Raw genomic sequence first — 21,275 nt, 5'->3', positions numbered from 1 at the left:
AAAATGTAAAACCGACAATTTGGATGAATTAGAGGGAGTCATAACACTCTAATGATTTGCTCCAATAAATATTGCAACGACAAATATATACTGAATTTTTCCAAGATGGGACAATTAGGCCTACACTGTGAATATGAACGCCATCAAAAGACTGCCATGACTGCACATGTATAAAGGCCGTCATAATTTATCTCCCTTGCTTAGATTAATGCACTTAATACAACTACAATAATGTAAAAATAAGAAAGCATTTTTTTGTTACCTCTAATATACTAACAACAAAAGAAATGCAAATATTAATTTTCGTTTTCTTGAATTTCTTTAACATTATTCAGTTTGTATCCCTTTTTATACGCCCATCTATGATGGGTCGTATTATGGTATAGCGCTGTCCGCCCATCCGTACGTACGTCCGTCTGTTAACCTTTTCTTGTTCGGACCATATCTTGCATACAGATGCATACAGATGCATACAGGACCATCAAACCTCAAATGTAGGAACAACTTGGGATGGTGGTGTGTCGCGTACTATTACTAGGTCACTGTGACCTACTTTTCACGGTCTACTGCACTTAACCCTTGTCCAGACCTTATCTGGCATACAGATGCATACAGGACCGTCAAACCTCACGTAGGAACGACTTGGGATGGTGGTGTGTCGCACACTATTACCAGGTCACTGTGACCTAATTTTCACGGTCTACTGCACATAACAGTAAATCCTTGTCCAAACCATATCTAGCATACAGGACCGTCAAACCTGAATGTTGGAACAACATGGAATGGTGGTGTGTAGCATACTATTACTAGGTCACTGTGACCTATTTTTCATGGTCTACCGCATATAACAGTAAATCCTTGTCCGGACCATATCTTGCATACAGATGAATGCAGGACTATCAAACCTCACATGCAGGAACAACTTGGGATGGCGTGTCTAGCGTACCATTACTAGGTCATTGTGACCTACGTTTCATGGTCTACTGCACATAACAGTAAAACCTTGTCCGGACCATATCTTGCATACAGATGAATGCAGGACTATCAAACCTCACATGCAGGAACAACTTGGGATGGCATGTCTAGCGTACCATTACTAGGTCATTGTGACCTACGTTTCATGGTCTACTGCACATAACAGTAAATCCTTGTCCGGACCATATCTTGCATACAGATGAATGCAGGACTATCAAACCTCATATGCAGGAACAACTTTGGATGGTGGTGATTCACATACAATTACTAGGTCTCTGTGATACAAATAAATCAAATAATTTGTGTATATTCTGAACATCATTTGAAAATCTTGTTTAGCCTTTGAAGAAGTCAGGACTTCACCTTCTCAGCACCTTCTCCAGTGGATACAGTATTATTAGCAGTTGGTCCAAAACAAACTGTTCATCCATCCCATTGCAAAAAAAAAATCACATAATTAGAATTGAATCATGTCCGTAACATATTCATACCTATGGTTTTCCATTAAACTCCTGATGGGTATATCATGTATCTAACTAACTATACTCATTCTTTTTTCTTTTTTGTTGTTGATTAAAATTATCAATATCTTGTGAACATATTAGGCTTATTTTGATGGTCTGTTTTCTGTTAAGTTTATTATGGAAAAATGTATATTAAAATATATGCATTTCTTTTTTTGTTCAGTATGTATATATATATATATATATATATTGTTTTCCTTGTTGCTACATTGTGGCGAGTACACTGCCTGTGAAGTTCTATAAGTGTCACTATTAGAAGTAAAGAAACAACATTGAACAATGGAAGATGTATTTTTAAAGTAGTATCTCTTAACAGCAGGAAATGATATAAAAACATATAAAACCATTTCTAAAAATAACTTGTAAACTGTTATTGCTTGCGTTGAAAAATAAAATAAAATCTTGTTCACAACCACAAATCACAAGAAAAGAGCACAACAAGTAGAAATGGACGGCTATATTTGCAAAGGTACAGATATTACTTCTAACACTAATAAAGCAGAGAACAACACTCCGTAACATATTTCACTGGCGTAGGAAGCGGGGAGAGGGCAAGGGGTCATGTGCCCTCCCCCATACACACACAAACACTTTGCAGCAGCAGCAATGGTTTTTATATAGTTACTCATGTATTTATATATATAAATGTGTGTGTGTGTGTGTGTATGTGTGTGTGTCCTCACACACACACACACACACACACACACACACACACACACACACACACACACACACACACACACACACACACACACACACACACACACACACACACACTTTCTGACAGATTCCTACACCCGTATATTTGATTTTCTGCTTTGTGGAGACATTTCTATGTCACAGTCAGTACAATGGATGATTTTGGATTTCTTTTAAATTTCTAGTTCGAGACACTCACTACAACTGTATTGGAAAGGAATGTTTATCAAAGAACAGCCCAGCACTCGTATAAGTAAGGGTTAATATGATAATTAATATGGCACATTACCTGGTAAAAAAAAGGAATATGTTGCCATCACAGAGGCTATTCGTTTTCTTTAATATATTGTACTATAACTGGTACATCGCCCAGACTGGGACACCAGCACAGTTGGTACAAACTCTCAACAGTGATGAATATTCAGCTTTAACTATGACCTGTCAGAGAATTGTTATAGTAACTAACCATTAACTCACTGTCCTGGACAGACAACCCCAGATAGCAGAGTTGTATGCCCAGGATAATGTGCTTGAATCTTAATTTGATATAAGTACAGAAATAAGTTAATCAGAGATGAAAGTGAGTTATGAAAAAAAAAAATTAAAATAATATAATAGTGATGGTCAGATACTAAGATTGGCCCTATGGTTAGGGTTGCACAATAATCTAAACTGGCAGCCCCATTCAGAATGTATGCAATGTATTACCCAAAACAAATCTTATATTTTGGACAGAAAATATAACAAATAACAGAAAACCTGGCAACATTAAACAGACAATAAAAAATCTGGCATTCTGGATAAATCCAGAAAAATGAAATGTTACAATAATGTGATAAGAGCTTGAGTTTCATCTGCCTTCCTCTCAATTATGGCAAACCTACAAAATTCTATACATAAATAAAAGGATACGACTGTGTAATTGCTTCACACATCCCAAACTTTATCCAAGTCAAAGGTTTTACTACAACAAGTAAAACTGTTTTTAAAACATTATTTTTCATAATTCAGTTACACATTAAGAGATCCATTCCAACATTGCAGGCCTATTGTTACATTTTGCAAGGATTAATTATATTTCATTAATCAATAATGGTATATTATGGCTCGGATTATGAATCTGTTTAACAATGATTATGAAAGTTTAACGATTATGATAGTTTTGTCTTGTAAAAAGATCATTCTGTATAACTACCACCAGTCACCAGTTTACATAGAGACATCATTTTTTGCATACCAATGCGTACGTTCAACTTGTGTATTATAAAGGATGTCACATTGTTCTGTTTTTCATACACAGCTTGTTATGGTTAACAAAGTAGAGTGGATACATAAATATTCATTCAAAACATGCATTCAAAGGCCTTTCAAATATATGTTACAAAAATGCATCATTTACAACCTGAGCAAAAATCCTAAATTTCTGTTCTTGTTTGGTCCTGTATTAATAAACATTAAAACATGTTATCAAACCTGTTAATTCCAGTTGTTCCACTAGCACTTTCTAATGCCCACTGGCCAAGCTTCCTTCAGCAAATAATAGGTACTGTATATATCACGCAATCAAACAGAAGATGTTTATGAGCAAAAGTCTTCTGCAGGCCCAAAGGAACCAGGGGGGCCTGGGGGGCACATGCCCCCCCCCCCCCACCCACACACACGCACACACACACACTTGTGAGCCTTTTTTTAATCACATTAATCTTTGCTATTGTAACCAAAATCTGATATAGAGTTTGTACCCGATCCGTCAGTGCCTACTGACCGCTACACTACGGCAGATAGCCCACAACTAGCTATGATTTTTTTTTTTTTTACAAAATGAAAGCAGATAAATGATTGTCAGATAGCCCACTCCAGTGGATAGTATAGTCCATGGACTGTCTGTATGAAAGACAACTGGTCACATTACCACCATGAACACTGTACTGGGTAAGCTGACTGCATTCAAATACTGGAGTTTTAAAAATAAATATTGATGTATCATTGTTTACTTGATGTTCTTTTATTATACAGTCTGTCCGAGTGAGTGAGTGAGAACTCTTTATACGTGCCACATTACCACGAAGGTTTCAAGCACACCTATCATGGGCTTAATCTCTGACATCGAAAATTTGTTTAATTTTTTTTAATGCCCACTTATCTTTCAGTCCTGAGAAACAGAGATGGTCACATAGCCTGCACAGTCAGATAGTCTGTAGGGAGTACCTTTAAAATGTATAGACTGCAGGCAATATGAAGGAAATTACGGTAAGCATGAATATGAAGTTGAAATGAATGACATGGAGTGTTGCTATTCGTGGACCATGACTAAGTCTGTTAAGTCACAGATGAGCTTGCTGCAGTGAGACAGGGCGGTGGACCGTGACTAAGTCTGTAAGACGTGAATGAGTTTGCTGCAGTGGGACAAGACGGTGGACCGTGACTAAGTCTGTTAAGTCACAGATGAGCTTGCTGCAGTGAGACAGGGCAGTGGACCGTGACTAAGTCTGTAAGACGTGAATGAGTTTGCTGCAGTGGGACAAGACGGTGGACCGTGACTAAGTCTGTTAAGTCACAGATGAGCTTGCTGCAGTGAGACAGGGCAGTGGACCGTGACTAAGTCTGTAAGACGTGAATGAGTTTGCTGCAGTGGGACAAGACGGTGGACCGTGACTAAGTCTGTTAAGTCACAGATGAGCTTGCTGCAGTCAGACAGGGCGGTGGACCGTGACTAAGTCTGTAAGACGTGAATGAGTTTGCTGCAGTGGGACAAGACGGTGGACCGTGACTAAGTCTGTTAAGTCACAGATGAGCTTGCTGCAGTGAGACAGGGCAGTGGACCGTGACTAAGTCTGTAAGACGTGAATGAGTTTGCTGCAGTGGGACAAGACGGTGGACCGTGACTAAGTCTGTTAAGTCACAGATGAGCTTGCTGCAGTGAGACAGGGCAGTGGACCGTGACTAAGTCTGTAAGACGTGAATGAGTTTGCTGCAGTGGGACAAGACGGTGGACCGTGACTAAGTCTGTTAAGTCACAGATGAGCTTGCTGCAGTGAGACAGGGCGGTGGACCGTGACTAAGTCTGTAAGACGTGAATGAGTTTGCTGCAGTGGGACAAGACGGTGGACCGTGACTAAGTCTGTTAAGTCACAGATGAGCTTGCTGCAGTGAGACAGGGCGGTGGACCGTGACTAAGACTGTAAGACGTGAATGAGTTTGCTGCAGTGGGACAAGACGGTGGACCGTGACTAAGTCTGTAAGACGCGAATGAGCTTGCTGCAGTGGGACAGGACGGTTGCCTCCCCTGGGTTGCTGAGTGCGCTGTCGGGTCGTGACAGCTGGGAGGACGGACGGGATGCGGTACTCGGAGGGCGAGGTGTGCCAGCCTCGGCCATCGCAGATAACTTGTTCACAGCATCGGACGACACCATTTCCTGGAAGAAAAATCCCAGGTTTGACATTTATCAAAAATATACTGGAAATTTACTTGTGTATGTACAAGAGGTAGACAAGAAATAACACATTTCTGCAGCTATTAGGAAAGGGAAATGAAAAGGTAGAGAAGGGAAGGGAAGGGAAGGGAAGGGAAGGGAAGGAGAGGGAAGGGAAGGATTGGGATGCACCATCCCACAGACATGATAGTACAGCCTTTGTTAAATCAGTTGTGGAGCACTGGCTGGAACAAGAATAGCCAAATGGGCTCACTGATGGGAATCGATCCTAGATCGATCGCACATCAGGTGAGCGCTGTACCACTGAGCTACGTCCCACCCCCTGTGCTAGGATGGGATGGATTATAAGTGACCATTCTGTTAAACTGTGCTGATGCACATTAGGGTGCCAAGAGTTCTGGGGTGTCATTCATTCATTCATTCATTCATTCTTTCATTCATGCTAAAGTGTGCTGCGAGATACATTTTTGAAAAAATATTTTACAAATTTTAATGCAGAAATATTTATTTAACATGTATATATATATACGGTATATCCAAAACGATGACCTACTTTTCTGAGTTCTTCCTGCTGTGCAAGGCTGCGTAGAGCTAACAGAGCATTCACTTGAACACTTGATTGCGTTTCAATGTGCACAATATCAATCAGGCTGAAAAGTAGAAAGAAATGTAAGTAATATTTAACAAAACCAGTGTCTAAAATTTAATCAGTGGTAACTTGGACCCTCAGACAAGGGTGTTACAGGTTAAAGCTACCATCACATAAACCACTCTTTAATCAGTGGTAACTCGAACCCTCAGACAAGGCTGTTACAGGTTAAAGCTACCATCACATAAACCACTCTTTAATCAGTGGTAACTCGGACCCTCAGACATGGGTGTTACAGGTTAAAGCTACCATCACATAAACCACTCTCTAATCAGTGGTAACTCGGACCCTCAGACAAGGCTGTTACAGGTTAAGGCTACCATCACATAAACCACTCTTTAATCAGTGGTAACTCGGACCCTCAGACAAGGCTGTTACAGGTTAAAGCTACCATCACATAAAACACTCTTTAATCAGTGGTAACTCGAACCCTCAGACAAGGCTGTTACAGGTTAAAGCTACCATCACATAAACCACTCTTTAATCAGTGGTAACTCGGACCCTCAGACATGGGTGTTACAGGTTAAAGCTACCATCACATAAACCACTCTTTAATCAGTGGTAACTCGGACCCTCAGACATGGGTGTTACAGGTTAAAGCTACCATCACATAAACCACTCTTTAATCAGTGGTAACTCGGACCCTCAGACAAGGATGTTACAGGTTAAAGCTACCATCACATAAACCACTCTTTAATCAGTGGTAACTCGGACCCTCAGACATGGGTGTTACAGGTTAAAGCTACCATCACATAAACCACTCTTTAATCAGTGGTAACTCGGACCCTCAGACAAGGCTGTTACAGGTTAAGGCTACCATCACATAAACCACTATTTAATCAGTGGTAACTCGGACCCTCAGACACGGCTGTTACAGGTTAAAGCTACCATCACATAAAACACTCTTTAATCAGTGGTAACTCGGACCCTCAGACACAGGTGTTACAGGTTAAAGCTACCATCACATAAACCACTCTTTAATCAGTGGTAACTCGGACCCTCAGACATGGGTGTTACAGGTTAAAGCTACCATCACATAAACCACTCTTTAATCAGTGGTAACTCGGACCCTCAGACAAGGCTGTTACAGGTTAAAGCTACCATCACATAAAACACTCTTTAATCAGTGGTAACTCGGACCCTCAGACACGGGTGTTACAGGTTAAAGCTACCATCACATAAACCACTCTTTAATCAGTGGTAACTCGGACCCTCAGACATGGGTGTTACAGGTTAAAGCTACCATCACATAAACCACTCTTTAATCAGTGGTAACTCGGACCCTCAGACAAGGCTGTTACAGGTTAAGGCTACCATCACATAAACCACTCTTTAATCAGTGGTAACTCGGACCCTCAGACAAGGCTGTTACAGGTTAAAGCTACCATCACATAAAACACTCTTTAATCAGTGGTAACTCGAACCCTCAGACAAGGCTGTTACAGGTTAAAGCTACCATCACATAAACCACTCTTTAATCAGTGGTAACTCGGACCCTCAGACAAGGCTGTTACAGGTTAAAGCTACCATCACATAAACCACTCTTTAATCAGTGGTAACTCGGACCCTCAGACACGGGTGTTACAGGTTAAAGCTACCATCACATAAACCACTCTTTAATCAGTGGTAACTCGGACCCTCAGACATGGGTGTTACAGGTTAAAGCTACCATCACATAAACCACTCTTTAATCAGTGGTAACTCGGACCCTCAGACAAGGCTGTTACAGGTTAAGGCTACCATCACATAAACCACTCTTTAATCAGTGGTAACTCGGACCCTCAGACAAGGGTGTTACAGGTTAAAGCTACCATCACATAAAACACTCTTTAATCAGTGGTAACTCGAACCCTCAGACAAGGCTGTTACAGGTTAAAGCTACCATCACATAAACCACTCTTTAATCAGTGGTAACTCGGACCCTCAGACATGGGTGTTACAGGTTAAAGCTACCATCACATAAACCACTCTCTAATCAGTGGTAACTCGGACCCTCAGACAAGGCTGTTACAGGTTAAGGCTACCATCACATAAACCACTCTTTAATCAGTGGTAACTCGGACCCTCAGACAAGGCTGTTACAGGTTAAAGCTACCATCACATAAAACACTCTTTAATCAGTGGTAACTCGAACCCTCAGACAAGGCTGTTACAGGTTAAAGCTACCATCACATAAACCACTCTTTAATCAGTGGTAACTCGGACCCTCAGACATGGGTGTTACAGGTTAAAGCTACCATCACATAAACCACTCTTTAATCAGTGGTAACTCGGACCCTCAGACATGGGTGTTACAGGTTAAAGCTACCATCACATAAACCACTCTTTAATCAGTGGTAACTCGGACCCTCAGACAAGGATGTTACAGGTTAAAGCTACCATCACATAAACCACTCTTTAATCAGTGGTAACTCGGACCCTCAGACATGGGTGTTACACGTTAAAGCTACCATCACATAAACCACTCTTTAATCAGTGGTAACTCGGACCCTCAGACAAGGCTGTTACAGGTTAAGGCTACCATCACATAAACCACTATTTAATCAGTGGTAACTCGGACCCTCAGACACGGCTGTTACAGGTTAAAGCTACCATCACATAAAACACTCTTTAATCAGTGGTAACTCGGACCCTCAGACACAGGTGTTACAGGTTAAAGCTACCATCACATAAACCACTCTTTAATCAGTGGTAACTCGGACCCTCAGACATGGGTGTTACAGGTTAAAGCTACCATCACATAAACCACTCTTTAATCAGTGGTAACTCGGACCCTCAGACAAGGCTGTTACAGGTTAAAGCTACCATCACATAAAACACTCTTTAATCAGTGGTAACTCGGACCCTCAGACACGGGTGTTACAGGTTAAAGCTACCATCACATAAACCACTCTTTAATCAGTGGTAACTCGGACCCTCAGACATGGGTGTTACAGGTTAAAGCTACCATCACATAAACCACTCTTTAATCAGTGGTAACTCGGACCCTCAGACAAGGCTGTTACAGGTTAAGGCTACCATCACATAAACCACTCTTTAATCAGTGGTAACTCGGACCCTCAGACAAGGCTGTTACAGGTTAAAGCTACCATCACATAAAACACTCTTTAATCAGTGGTAACTCGAACCCTCAGACAAGGCTGTTACAGGTTAAAGCTACCATCACATAAACCACTCTTTAATCAGTGGTAACTCGGACCCTCAGACAAGGCTGTTACAGGTTAAAGCTACCATCACATAAACCACTCTTTAATCAGTGGTAACTCGGACCCTCAGACACGGGTGTTACAGGTTAAAGCTACCATCACATAAACCACTCTTTAATCAGTGGTAACTCGGACCCTCAGACATGGGTGTTACAGGTTAAAGCTACCATCACATAAACCACTCTTTAATCAGTGGTAACTCGGACCCTCAGACAAGGCTGTTACAGGTTAAGGCTACCATCACATAAACCACTCTTTAATCAGTGGTAACTCGGACCCTCAGACAAGGCTGTTACAGGTTAAAGCTACCATCACATAAAACACTCTTTAATCAGTGGTAACTCGAACCCTCAGACAAGGCTGTTACAGGTTAAAGCTACCATCACATAAACCACTCTTTAATCAGTGGTAACTCGGACCCTCAGACAAGGCTGTTACAGGTTAAAGCTACCATCACATAAACCACTCTTTAATCAGTGGTAACTCGGACCCTCAGACAAGGCTGTTACAGGTTAAGGCTACCATCACATAAACCACTCTTTAATCAGCAGGTATCTCTTATATGCATTTTCCAACAGACATACCAGTATATATACCACAGCTTTGGAGTTAAGTTGAAACACAACGATTTTTTAAATATACTTCCATTTTGTGATAACAAATAAGAGTTCAACTTAGAATGAAATCTTTGTAAAAACAGGCCTCTGAAATTGCGAGAACAATAATTTCATTCATGCATAGCTCGTGCAAATGTAGTTTTGCATACCCCATTTTCCGTTTGTGCATTAAATATAGGACATCCATTACATTGTTATGCAAAAACATAGAGTTATGCAAAAACAAAATGTGTTATCTGAATTTATTTTTACATGATCTATAAATGTTTTATATAACTTTTCTGTTCTCTGAGGATTTAAAATAAATATATGTCAGCCTAATGTTTTAATATTAAAACCAGCCATCTGGCATGTTATGTAAAGCAGAGATAAACATAAATAACAAAATGTCTTACTGCTGTATGACCTTCGCCTTTTTGATGTCTGCACACAAGGTGTTGGAATGCATTCCCAGATTACCACACGCACCTGAAAGTTGGAACACAATATACTTTTTAAAACTTGCCTAGTTTACCTTCTGACTACTGCAGGTGAGATATCTCGCCCAACGTCAAGGCAGTCGACATACTGTACACTGTATACAGTACATTACCCAATTCATATTTCCCGCTGTTTTGCACCCGATACTCACCGGAAAGACTTGTATAACAGGAAACAGAAGACAACTCAGCTTCCTGTATCTTTAGGTTTTTGTTTTTGTTGGAAAAGTGGTTTTCGTCAAGTATTTTCGCTTGACAACAATGGCGGCACGTCATGGTCATTTTCAGGGATCAATAGCTGATTGTGACAGCAAATTTGATAATAAATTTGATCGTATTACCAACAACAAAAATCACCAAATATTGGGATATGAATCATAGTTTTTTGTGGGGGTTTTAAATTCTGGTCAGAAAACCACTATTATTGGGAATAATGGACATAAATACTGGACAGCTGGCCACAAATGCCGGTAAGTAAATGCGACTTTTTCAATTTTTTGCCTAATTTTAGTCAACATTAACTGATCTAAAATATTATAAAAATTATAAAAACCCACAAAAATAATATTTACTGATTCATATATGAACTTTATTTGATGTATTTATAAAACATTTAAGTGAATATATGTCAGTAAAAATTATAAACTTGTACCCCCTCAACGTGGTTTTTGTCAAAAATTAATCCAGTAGTCTAAAGGTTAAGTAATAAGTTTCACTTGTTATGTGCTGTACTATGACAAATACCTGGTTATTGGAACAACTTACTGGCTGCATTGGCCCTGGTTTTCGTGACCGGGTCACGGAGGAGGTCGACCAAGTGAGGAATGGCAGATTTCAACTTGATGTACAACTCACTGTTGTGGTAACTGGCATTGCCGACTGCGTAACTAGAACCCTTAAATAAATCACAGGAGAAAAAAACAAATGAAAACAGCTGATGATGAGTATGTCAATACTTCTATAGTACCCGATGCTAGAATGATTTTGAATTGTATAACACAAAACACAATAAGCTACCTGTTAAAAATCTGGAACCTAATTCACAAAGGTCTCTTAGGCACTGCTAGACAACAAAGCAGCCTCTCTGCAAGTCTTTTAGCATTGCACTGCGAGATCGCAAAGTTGCGAGAGTTTAGTGAATTAGGCCCCAGGTACCAGATATATGATTTATAACTGTTTAATCGTCACATTGTTACATTACATTAAAACCATACCTTTCTAACATTAGAATCTTCATCTTTTAAGCATGATATAAGTGCACTGAAAATCTTTTCCCTGAAAAATAAATATTAAATCACTTTCAACGTCTCATCCATGCAGAAATTAACTAAAGTAGAAATTATATCTTTTCCAGAACATTCAAATGTTAGGGGGAAAACAAGAAGAAACAGGAAGGCTGAATTCACAGCTATTGCAGTACATGTCTTACACATTGTAATTGAAACACCTCAGATAGGTTGGGAGAAAAAAACCTGCTTCCACCACATTATTGATTAGCAGCTATTAATGCAATCACAAACAATATATAAAGAAAACAATGTTTTATTTAACACATTCAATGCATTTTATCTATGATTATTATATGTCGTCAGACAGATAATCAAAGAGGAAACCCACTGCTGCCATGCCATGGGCTATTCTTTTCGAGTTGCAACAAGGGATCTTTTATATGCACCATCCACAGACAGGATTGTAAGGATAGTACATACTACAAACTTTGTTATATTAGTTGTGGAGTGGTTGGAACGAGAAATAGTGCTATGGGCCCACCGGCACAGATCAATCCTAGACCAATCACACAAAAAAACCTACACAAACAGGGCATCACATACCATGACTTTTAAAATACCAGTCATGCTAGTACCAATGTGAACTGACCCTATGACCCATCACACAAGTGCTCTAATCACTGAACCACAAGCAAAAGATTAAAACCATTGGATTCTTGTGAATTTCTGTTATTTTAAGTTGTGCTAATTCAAATGGGTTTTGGTACAACTTAGTGAACAGTGAAAGGTGATACATCACATTCAAACTATATGTGACAGTACTACCTTTGTTTAAGAACAGGGTAGAACTGTCCATCATGTTTCATCAGATTTCCCAGCAGACTGCATGTTCGAGATTTCACTGCTTCCGACTTGTGACTTATTAGTCGTGACAGTGGTTCAAAATCACCTGAAACACAAACAACATATCAAACATGTTACTCTGCGACAATATTTGTTTCCTAAAACCAAATACAGCATTACTTTTCTGCTTTACAAAATAAACACATTTTCCCATCTTCCATCTTATACATGCTTTTATGTGCCAAGTATATTTTGTTAAGACCATACATGCAGCTACAAGGCAATTTTAACAACAGAACCATTCATTTCAATATCACAAATATTCAGTTTCATAACAATGAGTCACTTTAATAACACCACCATTCTTCACAAAGTGACAATTTTCATTGAAAAAATGCTGCAATTAGTTTATCAATGATGTCATATTATCGCATTCATTACCAATTCCAAGCATTTATTTATTTACTTCTGTATTTATGCTACATACGTACTTTGAAAGAGTTTCTTTGCTACTAATATATTGCTATTACTTTTTAAATTTAACAAATAAAATAAAATGAATGGTTCTGTTACAAAAATGAATTGTTCTGTTACAAAAGGAATGATTCTGTAACAGTTATTAAAATGAATGTTATAGAGAAACCAATGAACACCAGACTCTCTGTAAACCTGAATTCCATAAAAATCAGACGTTTTTCAGGTTACCTTCTTAAATATTAGTACAGAACATCTCTAAAGTAGATACCCCTTAAAACCTGATGTTTTTCAATTGGTTCTGTGGTTGTCCGTTTTAGAGGAGTTTCAATGTATTCAAGTGAATAGTTCTGTTTTTCAAATGAAGGAAGGAAGGAAAAGTTTTATTTAATGACACACTCAACACATTTTAATTACGGTTATATGGCGTCGGACATATGGTTACGGACCACACAGATATAGAGAGAGGAAACCCGCTGTTGCCACTTCATGAGCTACTCTTTTCGATTAGCAGCAAGGGATCTTTTATATGCACCATACGATAGACAGGATAACACATACCACGGCCTTTGATATACCAGTCATGGTGCACTGGCTGGAGCGAGAAATAGCCCAATGGGCTCACTGACAAGGATCGATCCCAAACCGAACACTTTACCACTGGGCTACATCCCGCCCCGTTTTTCAAACGAATGCCTGTTATCAATATGTATGGTTCTGTTTTTCAAACGAATGCCTGTTATCAATATGTATGGTTCTGTTTTTCAAACGAATGCCTGTTATCAATATGTATGGTTCTGTTTTTCAAACGAATGCCTGTTATCAATATGTATGGTTCTGTTTTTCAAACGAACGCCTGTTATCAATATGTATGGTTCTGTTTTTCAAACGAACGCCTGTTATCAATATGTATGGTTCTGTTTTTCAAACGAACGCCTGTTATCAATATGTATGGTTCTGTTTTTCAAACGAATGCCTGTTATCAATATGTATGGTTCTGTTATTCAAACGAATGCCTGTTATCAATATGTATGGTTGTGTTTTTCAAACGAATGCCTGTTATCAATATGTATGGTTCTGTTATTCATATGTATGGTTCTGTTATTCAAACGAATGCCTGTTATCAATATGTATGGTTCTGTTATTCAAACGAATGCCTGTTATCAATATGTATGGTTCTGTTATTCAAACGAATGCCTGTTATCAATATGTATGGTTGTGTTTTTCAAACGAATGCCTGTTATCAATATGTATGGTTCTGTTATTCATATGTATGGTTCTGTTATTCAAACGAATGCCTGTTATCAATATGTATGGTTCTGTTATTCAAACGAATGCCTGTTATCAATATGTATGGTTCTGTTATTCAAACGAATGCCTGTTATCAATATGTATGGTTTTGTTATTCAAATTACTAAAATGAACCTTTGTTTCCTCTGAAGACAGCCTTCACAAGAGTGAGATGTTCTGGTGAGGTCCGTACTAAATGACTGCAAACCGAGATAGTATCACACACAACTGACAATGGATTGTCATCTTTTATTGCTTCCGACAGGAAAGTCACACCCTGAAATATGACATAATTAACAATGTACATGTAATTACACAATTTCCTTATTCACAAGAAACCAAGAAAGGATTTAAATATATAAGTCATATTTAAAATATATATGGACTTAATAAAGCTAAAAGGTACCCTCTCCATATTCATCACTATTGAGTTAAGAGCATTAGGATGACTGAAGTGCTATTTTATATTAAAGTATCAAAGCTTACAGAGGTCAGAGGTTAGGTTGACGTACGAAAAGAAAACAAAATGTTTCAATGATCTCAAAAACCTTCAGCTATCTTCAACAGAATGAGGTTGTCTAGTTCATCATTATAATACAGGTTAATATGGTTATACATGTCAATTAGGAGTATTAGACATCGATAGGATTATTACATATGATCTCAAAAACCTTCAGCTATCTCCAACAGAACGAGGTTGTCTAGTTCATCATTATAATACAGGTTAATATGGTTATACATGTCAATTAGGAGTATTAGACATTGATAGGATTATTACATATGATCTCAAAAACCTTCAGCTATCTCCAACAGAATGAGGTTGTCTAGTTCATCATTATAATACAGGTTAATATGGTTATACATGTCAATTAGGAGTATTAGACATCGATAGGATTATTACATATGATCTCAAAAACCTTCAGCTATCTCCAACAGAATGAGGTTGTCTAGTTCATCATTATAATACAGGTTAATATGGTTATACATGTCAATTAGGAGTATTAGACATCGATAGGATTATTACATATGAAGGAAATGAAGGAAGTTGTTTATTTAACAACGCACTCAACACATTTTATTTATGGTTATATGGCATCGGACATATGGTTAAAGAACACACATATATTGAGGGAGGAAACCCGCTGTCGCCACTTTATGGGCTACTCTTCAATTAGCAGCAAGGGATCTTTTATATGCACCATCCCAGAGACAGGATAGCACATACCACGACCTTTGATGTACTTATTAAATATGAATGAACAGACATTCTTTCCAGTTATTTTAAAAACACTTGGTTTGGTGGTGCTAGTTTTTGCTTTTAAAGCAACATAAAGAGACAAATATTGTTCACACCTCTACAACATGTGAAATAATACAAAAATTAGAAGAAGTACAAAGAAAATGGAATACAAACAGATGAAATGAATACTAAATACATTCCGTCGATATAAAATACCTTTATTTCATCCATGGTTGCTGCGAACTGCTTCACAAAGATCCTGTTTCCCAGAACCAGTCTGGCTACCAGACCCATGGGCGTCTCTAGGTGTTCCTTCGTCAGATACTTGGAGCAGGCAAACACCAGCCGCGGCAGAAGATTGGTGGTATACAGGCAGCTTGAGAAAATACACAAGTCAAACTCTAGAAAATATGGGTTCTAATAAGACAATAATTTGTGTAGGTAGAATCTTATTAACTCAAGGAATAAAGTTGTCGTACTTCTACTAAAACACACAAGCAAGCAATTGCATAATTATCTACCTGAAAGGAAATGCTTTCTTTCTTCAACCACCACTCAACAACTATGCCATAAAGAAGATAAAAGTAAAAGTTTCAAATCACATGTGACGACCAATGATTAACTGATCAAAATTTGATTCTTGCTTGATTTTAAAAGGGATATATTATAGGCATATCTAAAAAAATTAATGTGAAACATAAATTAATGTAACGTGATTAACTGATTATATACCAACAAAAATATAGCCTTCTAACAGCACCAAATAATACCAAAGAAACCTCAATGAATAAGCACGTGAACGGGACTAAACTTAGTAATGAAGAATAGCTCAACAGAGAAGAATAAATCATGTTACAGTTTTCAACTCACTGTTGTATTTCCATCAACAGTTCCTCATTGGCATCCACAGCAAATGGAAAACAGCAGAGCTGAGTAATCTCCAAGATCATGTCAATAATTAACTGCATGCCATCATCTCTGAAACTGAAAACAGACATCATTGAGTGAGTACAGTAATCTCCAAGATCATGTCAATAATTAACTGCATGCCATCATCTCTGAAACTGAAAACAGACATTATTCAGTGAGTACAGTAATCTCCAAGATCATGTCAATAATTAACTGCAAGCCATCATCTCTGAAACTGAAAACAGACATCACTCAGTGAGTACAGTAATCTCCAAGATCATGTCAATAATTAACTGCATGCCATCATCTCTGAAACTGAAAACAGACATCACTCAGTGAGTACAGTAATCTCCAAGATCATGTCAATAATTAACTGTATGCCATCATCTCTGAAACTGAAAACAGACATCACTCAGTGAGTACAGTAATCTCCAAGATCATGTCAATAATTAACTGCATGCCATCATCTCTGAAACTGAAAACAGACATCACTCAGTGAGTACAGTAATCTCCAAGATCATGTCAATAATTAACTGCATGCCATCATCTCTGAAACTGAAAACAGACAACACTCAGTGAGTACAGTAATCTCCAAGATCATGTCAATAATTAACTGTATGCCATCATCTCTGAAACTGAAAACAGACATCACTCAGTGAGTACAGTAATCTCCAAGATAATGTCAATAATTAACTGTATGCCATCATCTCTGAAACTGAAAACAGACATCACTCAGTGAGTACAGTAATCTCCAAGATCATGTCAATAATTAACTGCATGCCATCATCTCTGAAACTGAAAACAGACATCACTCAGTGAGTACAGTAATCTCCAAGATCATGTCAATAATTAACTGTATGCCATCATCTCTGAAACTGAAAACAGACATCACTCAGTGAGTACAGTAATCTCCAAGATCATGTCAATAATTAACTGCATGCCATCATCTCTGAAACTGAAAACAGACATCACTCAGTGAGTACAGTAATCTCCAAGATCATGTCAATAATTAACTGTATGCCATCATCTCTGAAACTGAAAACAGACATCATTGAGTGAGTACAGTAATCTCCAAGATCATGTCAATAATCAACTGCATGCCATCATCTCTGAAACTGAAAACAGACATCATTGAGTGAGTACAGTAATCTCCAAGATCATGTCAATAATCAACTGCATGTCATCATCGCTGAAACTGAAAATATACATCATTGAGTGAGTACAGTAATCTCCAAGATCATGTCAATAATTAACTGCATGCCATAATCGCTGAAACTGAAAACAGACATTATTCAGTGAGTACAGTAATCTCTAAGATCATGTCAATAATTAATTGCATGCCATCATTGCTGAAACTGAAAACAGACATAATTCAGTGAGTACAGTAATCTCCAAGATAATGTCAATAATTAACTGTATGCCATCATCTCTGAAACTAAAAACAGACATCATTGAGTGAGTACAGTAATCTCCAAGATCATGTCAATAATTAACTGCATGCCATCAATGCTGAAACTGAAAACAGACATCATTCAGTGAGTACAGTAATCTCCAAGATCATGTCAATAATTAACTGCATGCCATCATCACTGAAACTGAAAACAGACATCATTCAGTAAGCACAGTAATCTCAAGTTCATAAGTTCAAGGGCCATAACTTGATTTGTAACTATAAATGATAAAGCTATACACAAAATTTCAGCTCAGTATCTTGAGATATTGTCCCAAAAAAAGTCCGGAAAACAAATTTGCACATATCTTCTAATTTCAAGGGCCATAACTCTGTCAAAAATGGGTACTCTGCTATGACTACAGTACATGATAAAGCTATCAGGGTTCATACACTTAAAGGAAGTCAAAATTCCAGGGTTTTTCAAGCACTTTCCAGGTCAACTTTACCAAAATTCCAGGACCTTACTGAGTTTCCACAGGTCGTTAAACACGCAAGTGCCAACCATCTGTGTGGGTTTACAATAGATTCATTAACTTGACACGCTCCCTAAACTTGCTAAATACCCAGCGGCAAAAAGTGACAAACTTTCTTTTGCAATATGGCGACGCTGTCGCTTGGATCTCGTGGCCGCGTGATCCTCGCATCGCAAGATAAAAAACAACAACAAACATTCACACGTCAACTGAGCCAATGGCCGGACGATTGGCATTTGATTGTGCCGTGGAAATGAAACAAATAATTTAATTACATGTTAAATAAAGTAACTAAAGCCTCCGTTTTAGGTGTTTATATTTTATTTGACATCAAATTATCATTTTCAAGGGTTTTCCAGACCGCAAGATGATTTTCAAGGGTATTCAAGCACTAGAATACATTAGTTTATTTTTAAGGGTTTACACAAAATGTCAGCTCAATAGTTCAAGGCAATGTAAAAAAAACATCCAGAAAACTTTATTTTAGTTTTGCCTTTACCATAGTTTGACACCCAATAGCCAATGTATTTTTCATGCTGGGGTGTCATTAAACATTCATTCATTCATTCATTCCAGAAAACTACATGTAGGACAGACGTGCAGACAGACAGGCAGGCAGACAGAAGTACGGAGGTGAAGCCTTCATCTTCTCAATTAATTTTCCCAGTTGGACCGATAGGGGACATAAAATATCAAGTTATAATGAATAAAAAATAAAATAAACAGCATACCCGTCAATGACCGTCTGGAGAAACTGCTTGTGCAGGACGTGGACCATGGTCAGCATGACGACACTGTCTGCAGCAGCTAGATTGGGAATACACTGATACGTTTCCTGCAAAACACAATCATGGTTTTAACCTTCCGACTACTGCAGGCGAGATATCTCGCCCAACGTCACACCATGTCGACATATTGTACACTGTATACAGTGCATTCCCCAATTCATATTTCCCGCTGTTTTGCACACGGCACTGACCGGAAGCAATTCATTAACAGGAACTGGAAGACAAGTCAGCTTCCTGTGTCTTTAGATTTTGTTTTTTTAATGGATTATACCTTGGCATTTTTAGTTGGTTTTCGGCAAGTATTTTCACTTGACAACAATGGTGGCATGTCGCGGTAATTTTCAGGGATCAATAGCTGATTGTGACAGCTAATTTGATAATATATTTAATCGTTTTACAAACAACGAAAATCACCAAATATTGGGATATGAATCGTGGTTCTTTTTTTTTTTTTAATTCTGGTCAGAAAACCACTGTCATTGGTAATAATGGACATAAATACCGAACAGCTGACCACATATGCCCGTAAATAAATGTGACTTTTTCGATTTTTTGCCTAATTTTAATCAACATCAACTGATCTAAAATATCATAAAAATTTGAAAAACCCACGAAAATAATACTTACTGATTCAAATATGAACTTTATTTTATGTATTTATAAAACATTTAAGTGAATATATGCGAGTAAAAATTATAAACTTGTACCCACTCAACGTGGTTTTTGTCAAAAATTAATCCAGTAGTCTAAAGGTTAAATAGCATTTCAATCTCTTATTTTACTTTATTTTGTACACTCCAAAATCAGATATGGAATGTACATTATACAATATTAAAAGAGAATTTCTGATTCTAATAATACTACATTGAAATGAGTGAAAATGTCTTAATTCATGGCACAATTTTACTTAGTGATCGGATGTGAATTGGATAATTTAACCCTATTCTCAATTTGGAAATTGCAGAAAATCAATTCATCGCTCTCCTAATAATAATTCCAGGTGAGAAAAAAATAAGGGAGCAGTTCCACAAATCTTAAAAATAAATTTCCTTTAAAGTGTAACAATGGAAGGGGAACATGAAAAGAACAAGAAGAATCAAAAGTATTTATGATATAGCAATAAATGTTCCTACAACCCCACTTCCTTGAGAACTACACATATACCCCATGTCAGTCTTAAGTAAAAGTGTGTGGGTTTGGTCAACAAAACACCCAAGACCCACTAAATCAAAATATAAATAAAAACAACAATAATAGCCTAAACTGCAAATGTCTGCTCCAAGGAGAATGTTATGAGATGTAGCATTAAGAAACTAAGATGAAAGTGGGCTACGAAATAAAATCCTGAAATTTTAATACTGGCTCAGGTAGCGACCCCCCATTCAGATTGTACGAAAAGCCAGTAAAAACCATATGTAGAAACAGCAGAAAACCAAAAACATTGTACAGATGACACAAAATTCACAATTCTGAATAAACTGGAAAAACATTCATTTTTGAAGAAATATCTGGGTGTCCTGTACTTACTTTTAAAATTAAATTTATATTAAAATAATTTAAAATATGACATTCCATCAGTGTAAAACCTAACATCATCAGGAGAATAAACAAACTGGTGGGCATTACAAGCCAGTAAGGAACTTACTTTAGCAAACACTGACACGGCCATCTGGAGCACGGCCATCAGTCCCTGTGGAGACACGAGGTTCCAGTCGGGCGGGGAGAAGCTGGTGACCACCTCCCCCTCCGTCTCCATGTCGTGGATGGGCATGTTGGACGCGACGTCCGTCACGTGCAGGGCCTGGGCCACACGGTGCCATAGAGCGTTCCAGATACCACTCTCAATGTACAGCTGGGCCACAGGAACATCGGCCTGGAACAAATATATATTGATATAAAAGTCATATTTTTCAAGTGATCTTAAAGCTGTAGTCTTAAGTATAAATGTTTTTGCTATTTACAATGAAATGTTTCAACAACATTCAACACATTT

General features: G+C 38.0%; 1 protein-coding gene across 2 annotated transcripts in view; it reads right to left on the bottom strand.

Annotated features, from left to right (window-relative positions):
• Positions 1 to 2,185: 2,185 nt before the first annotated feature.
• Positions 2,186 to 21,275, bottom strand: part of LOC121367674 (serine/threonine-protein kinase 36-like) — a 48,768-nt gene continuing 29,678 nt past the window's right edge. For both annotated transcript variants that reach the window (XM_041491988.1, XM_041491989.1), the window contains 11 exons: positions 20,928 to 21,155; positions 19,226 to 19,329; positions 16,530 to 16,643; positions 15,876 to 16,035; positions 14,555 to 14,696; positions 12,638 to 12,761; positions 11,798 to 11,858; positions 11,349 to 11,478; positions 10,500 to 10,572; positions 6,186 to 6,282; positions 2,186 to 5,614 (listed from right to left, as the gene is read on the bottom strand). In XM_041491988.1, coding sequence (XP_041347922.1) covers positions 5,429 to 5,614; positions 6,186 to 6,282; positions 10,500 to 10,572; positions 11,349 to 11,478; positions 11,798 to 11,858; positions 12,638 to 12,761; positions 14,555 to 14,696; positions 15,876 to 16,035; positions 16,530 to 16,643; positions 19,226 to 19,329; positions 20,928 to 21,155 — 1,419 coding nt within the window. In that variant the 3' untranslated portion in view covers positions 2,186 to 5,428. The remainder of the gene's footprint in view (positions 5,615 to 6,185; positions 6,283 to 10,499; positions 10,573 to 11,348; positions 11,479 to 11,797; positions 11,859 to 12,637; positions 12,762 to 14,554; positions 14,697 to 15,875; positions 16,036 to 16,529; positions 16,644 to 19,225; positions 19,330 to 20,927; positions 21,156 to 21,275) is intronic.

Source organism: Gigantopelta aegis, chromosome 3 (genome assembly GCF_016097555.1).
Source record: "Gigantopelta aegis isolate Gae_Host chromosome 3, Gae_host_genome, whole genome shotgun sequence".
In the NCBI taxonomy this organism is placed as follows: domain Eukaryota; kingdom Metazoa; phylum Mollusca; class Gastropoda; order Neomphalida; family Peltospiridae; genus Gigantopelta; species Gigantopelta aegis.
The sequence above is the reverse complement of the archived record's forward strand: the minus strand, read 5'-3'. Positions and strand labels throughout refer to the sequence as shown.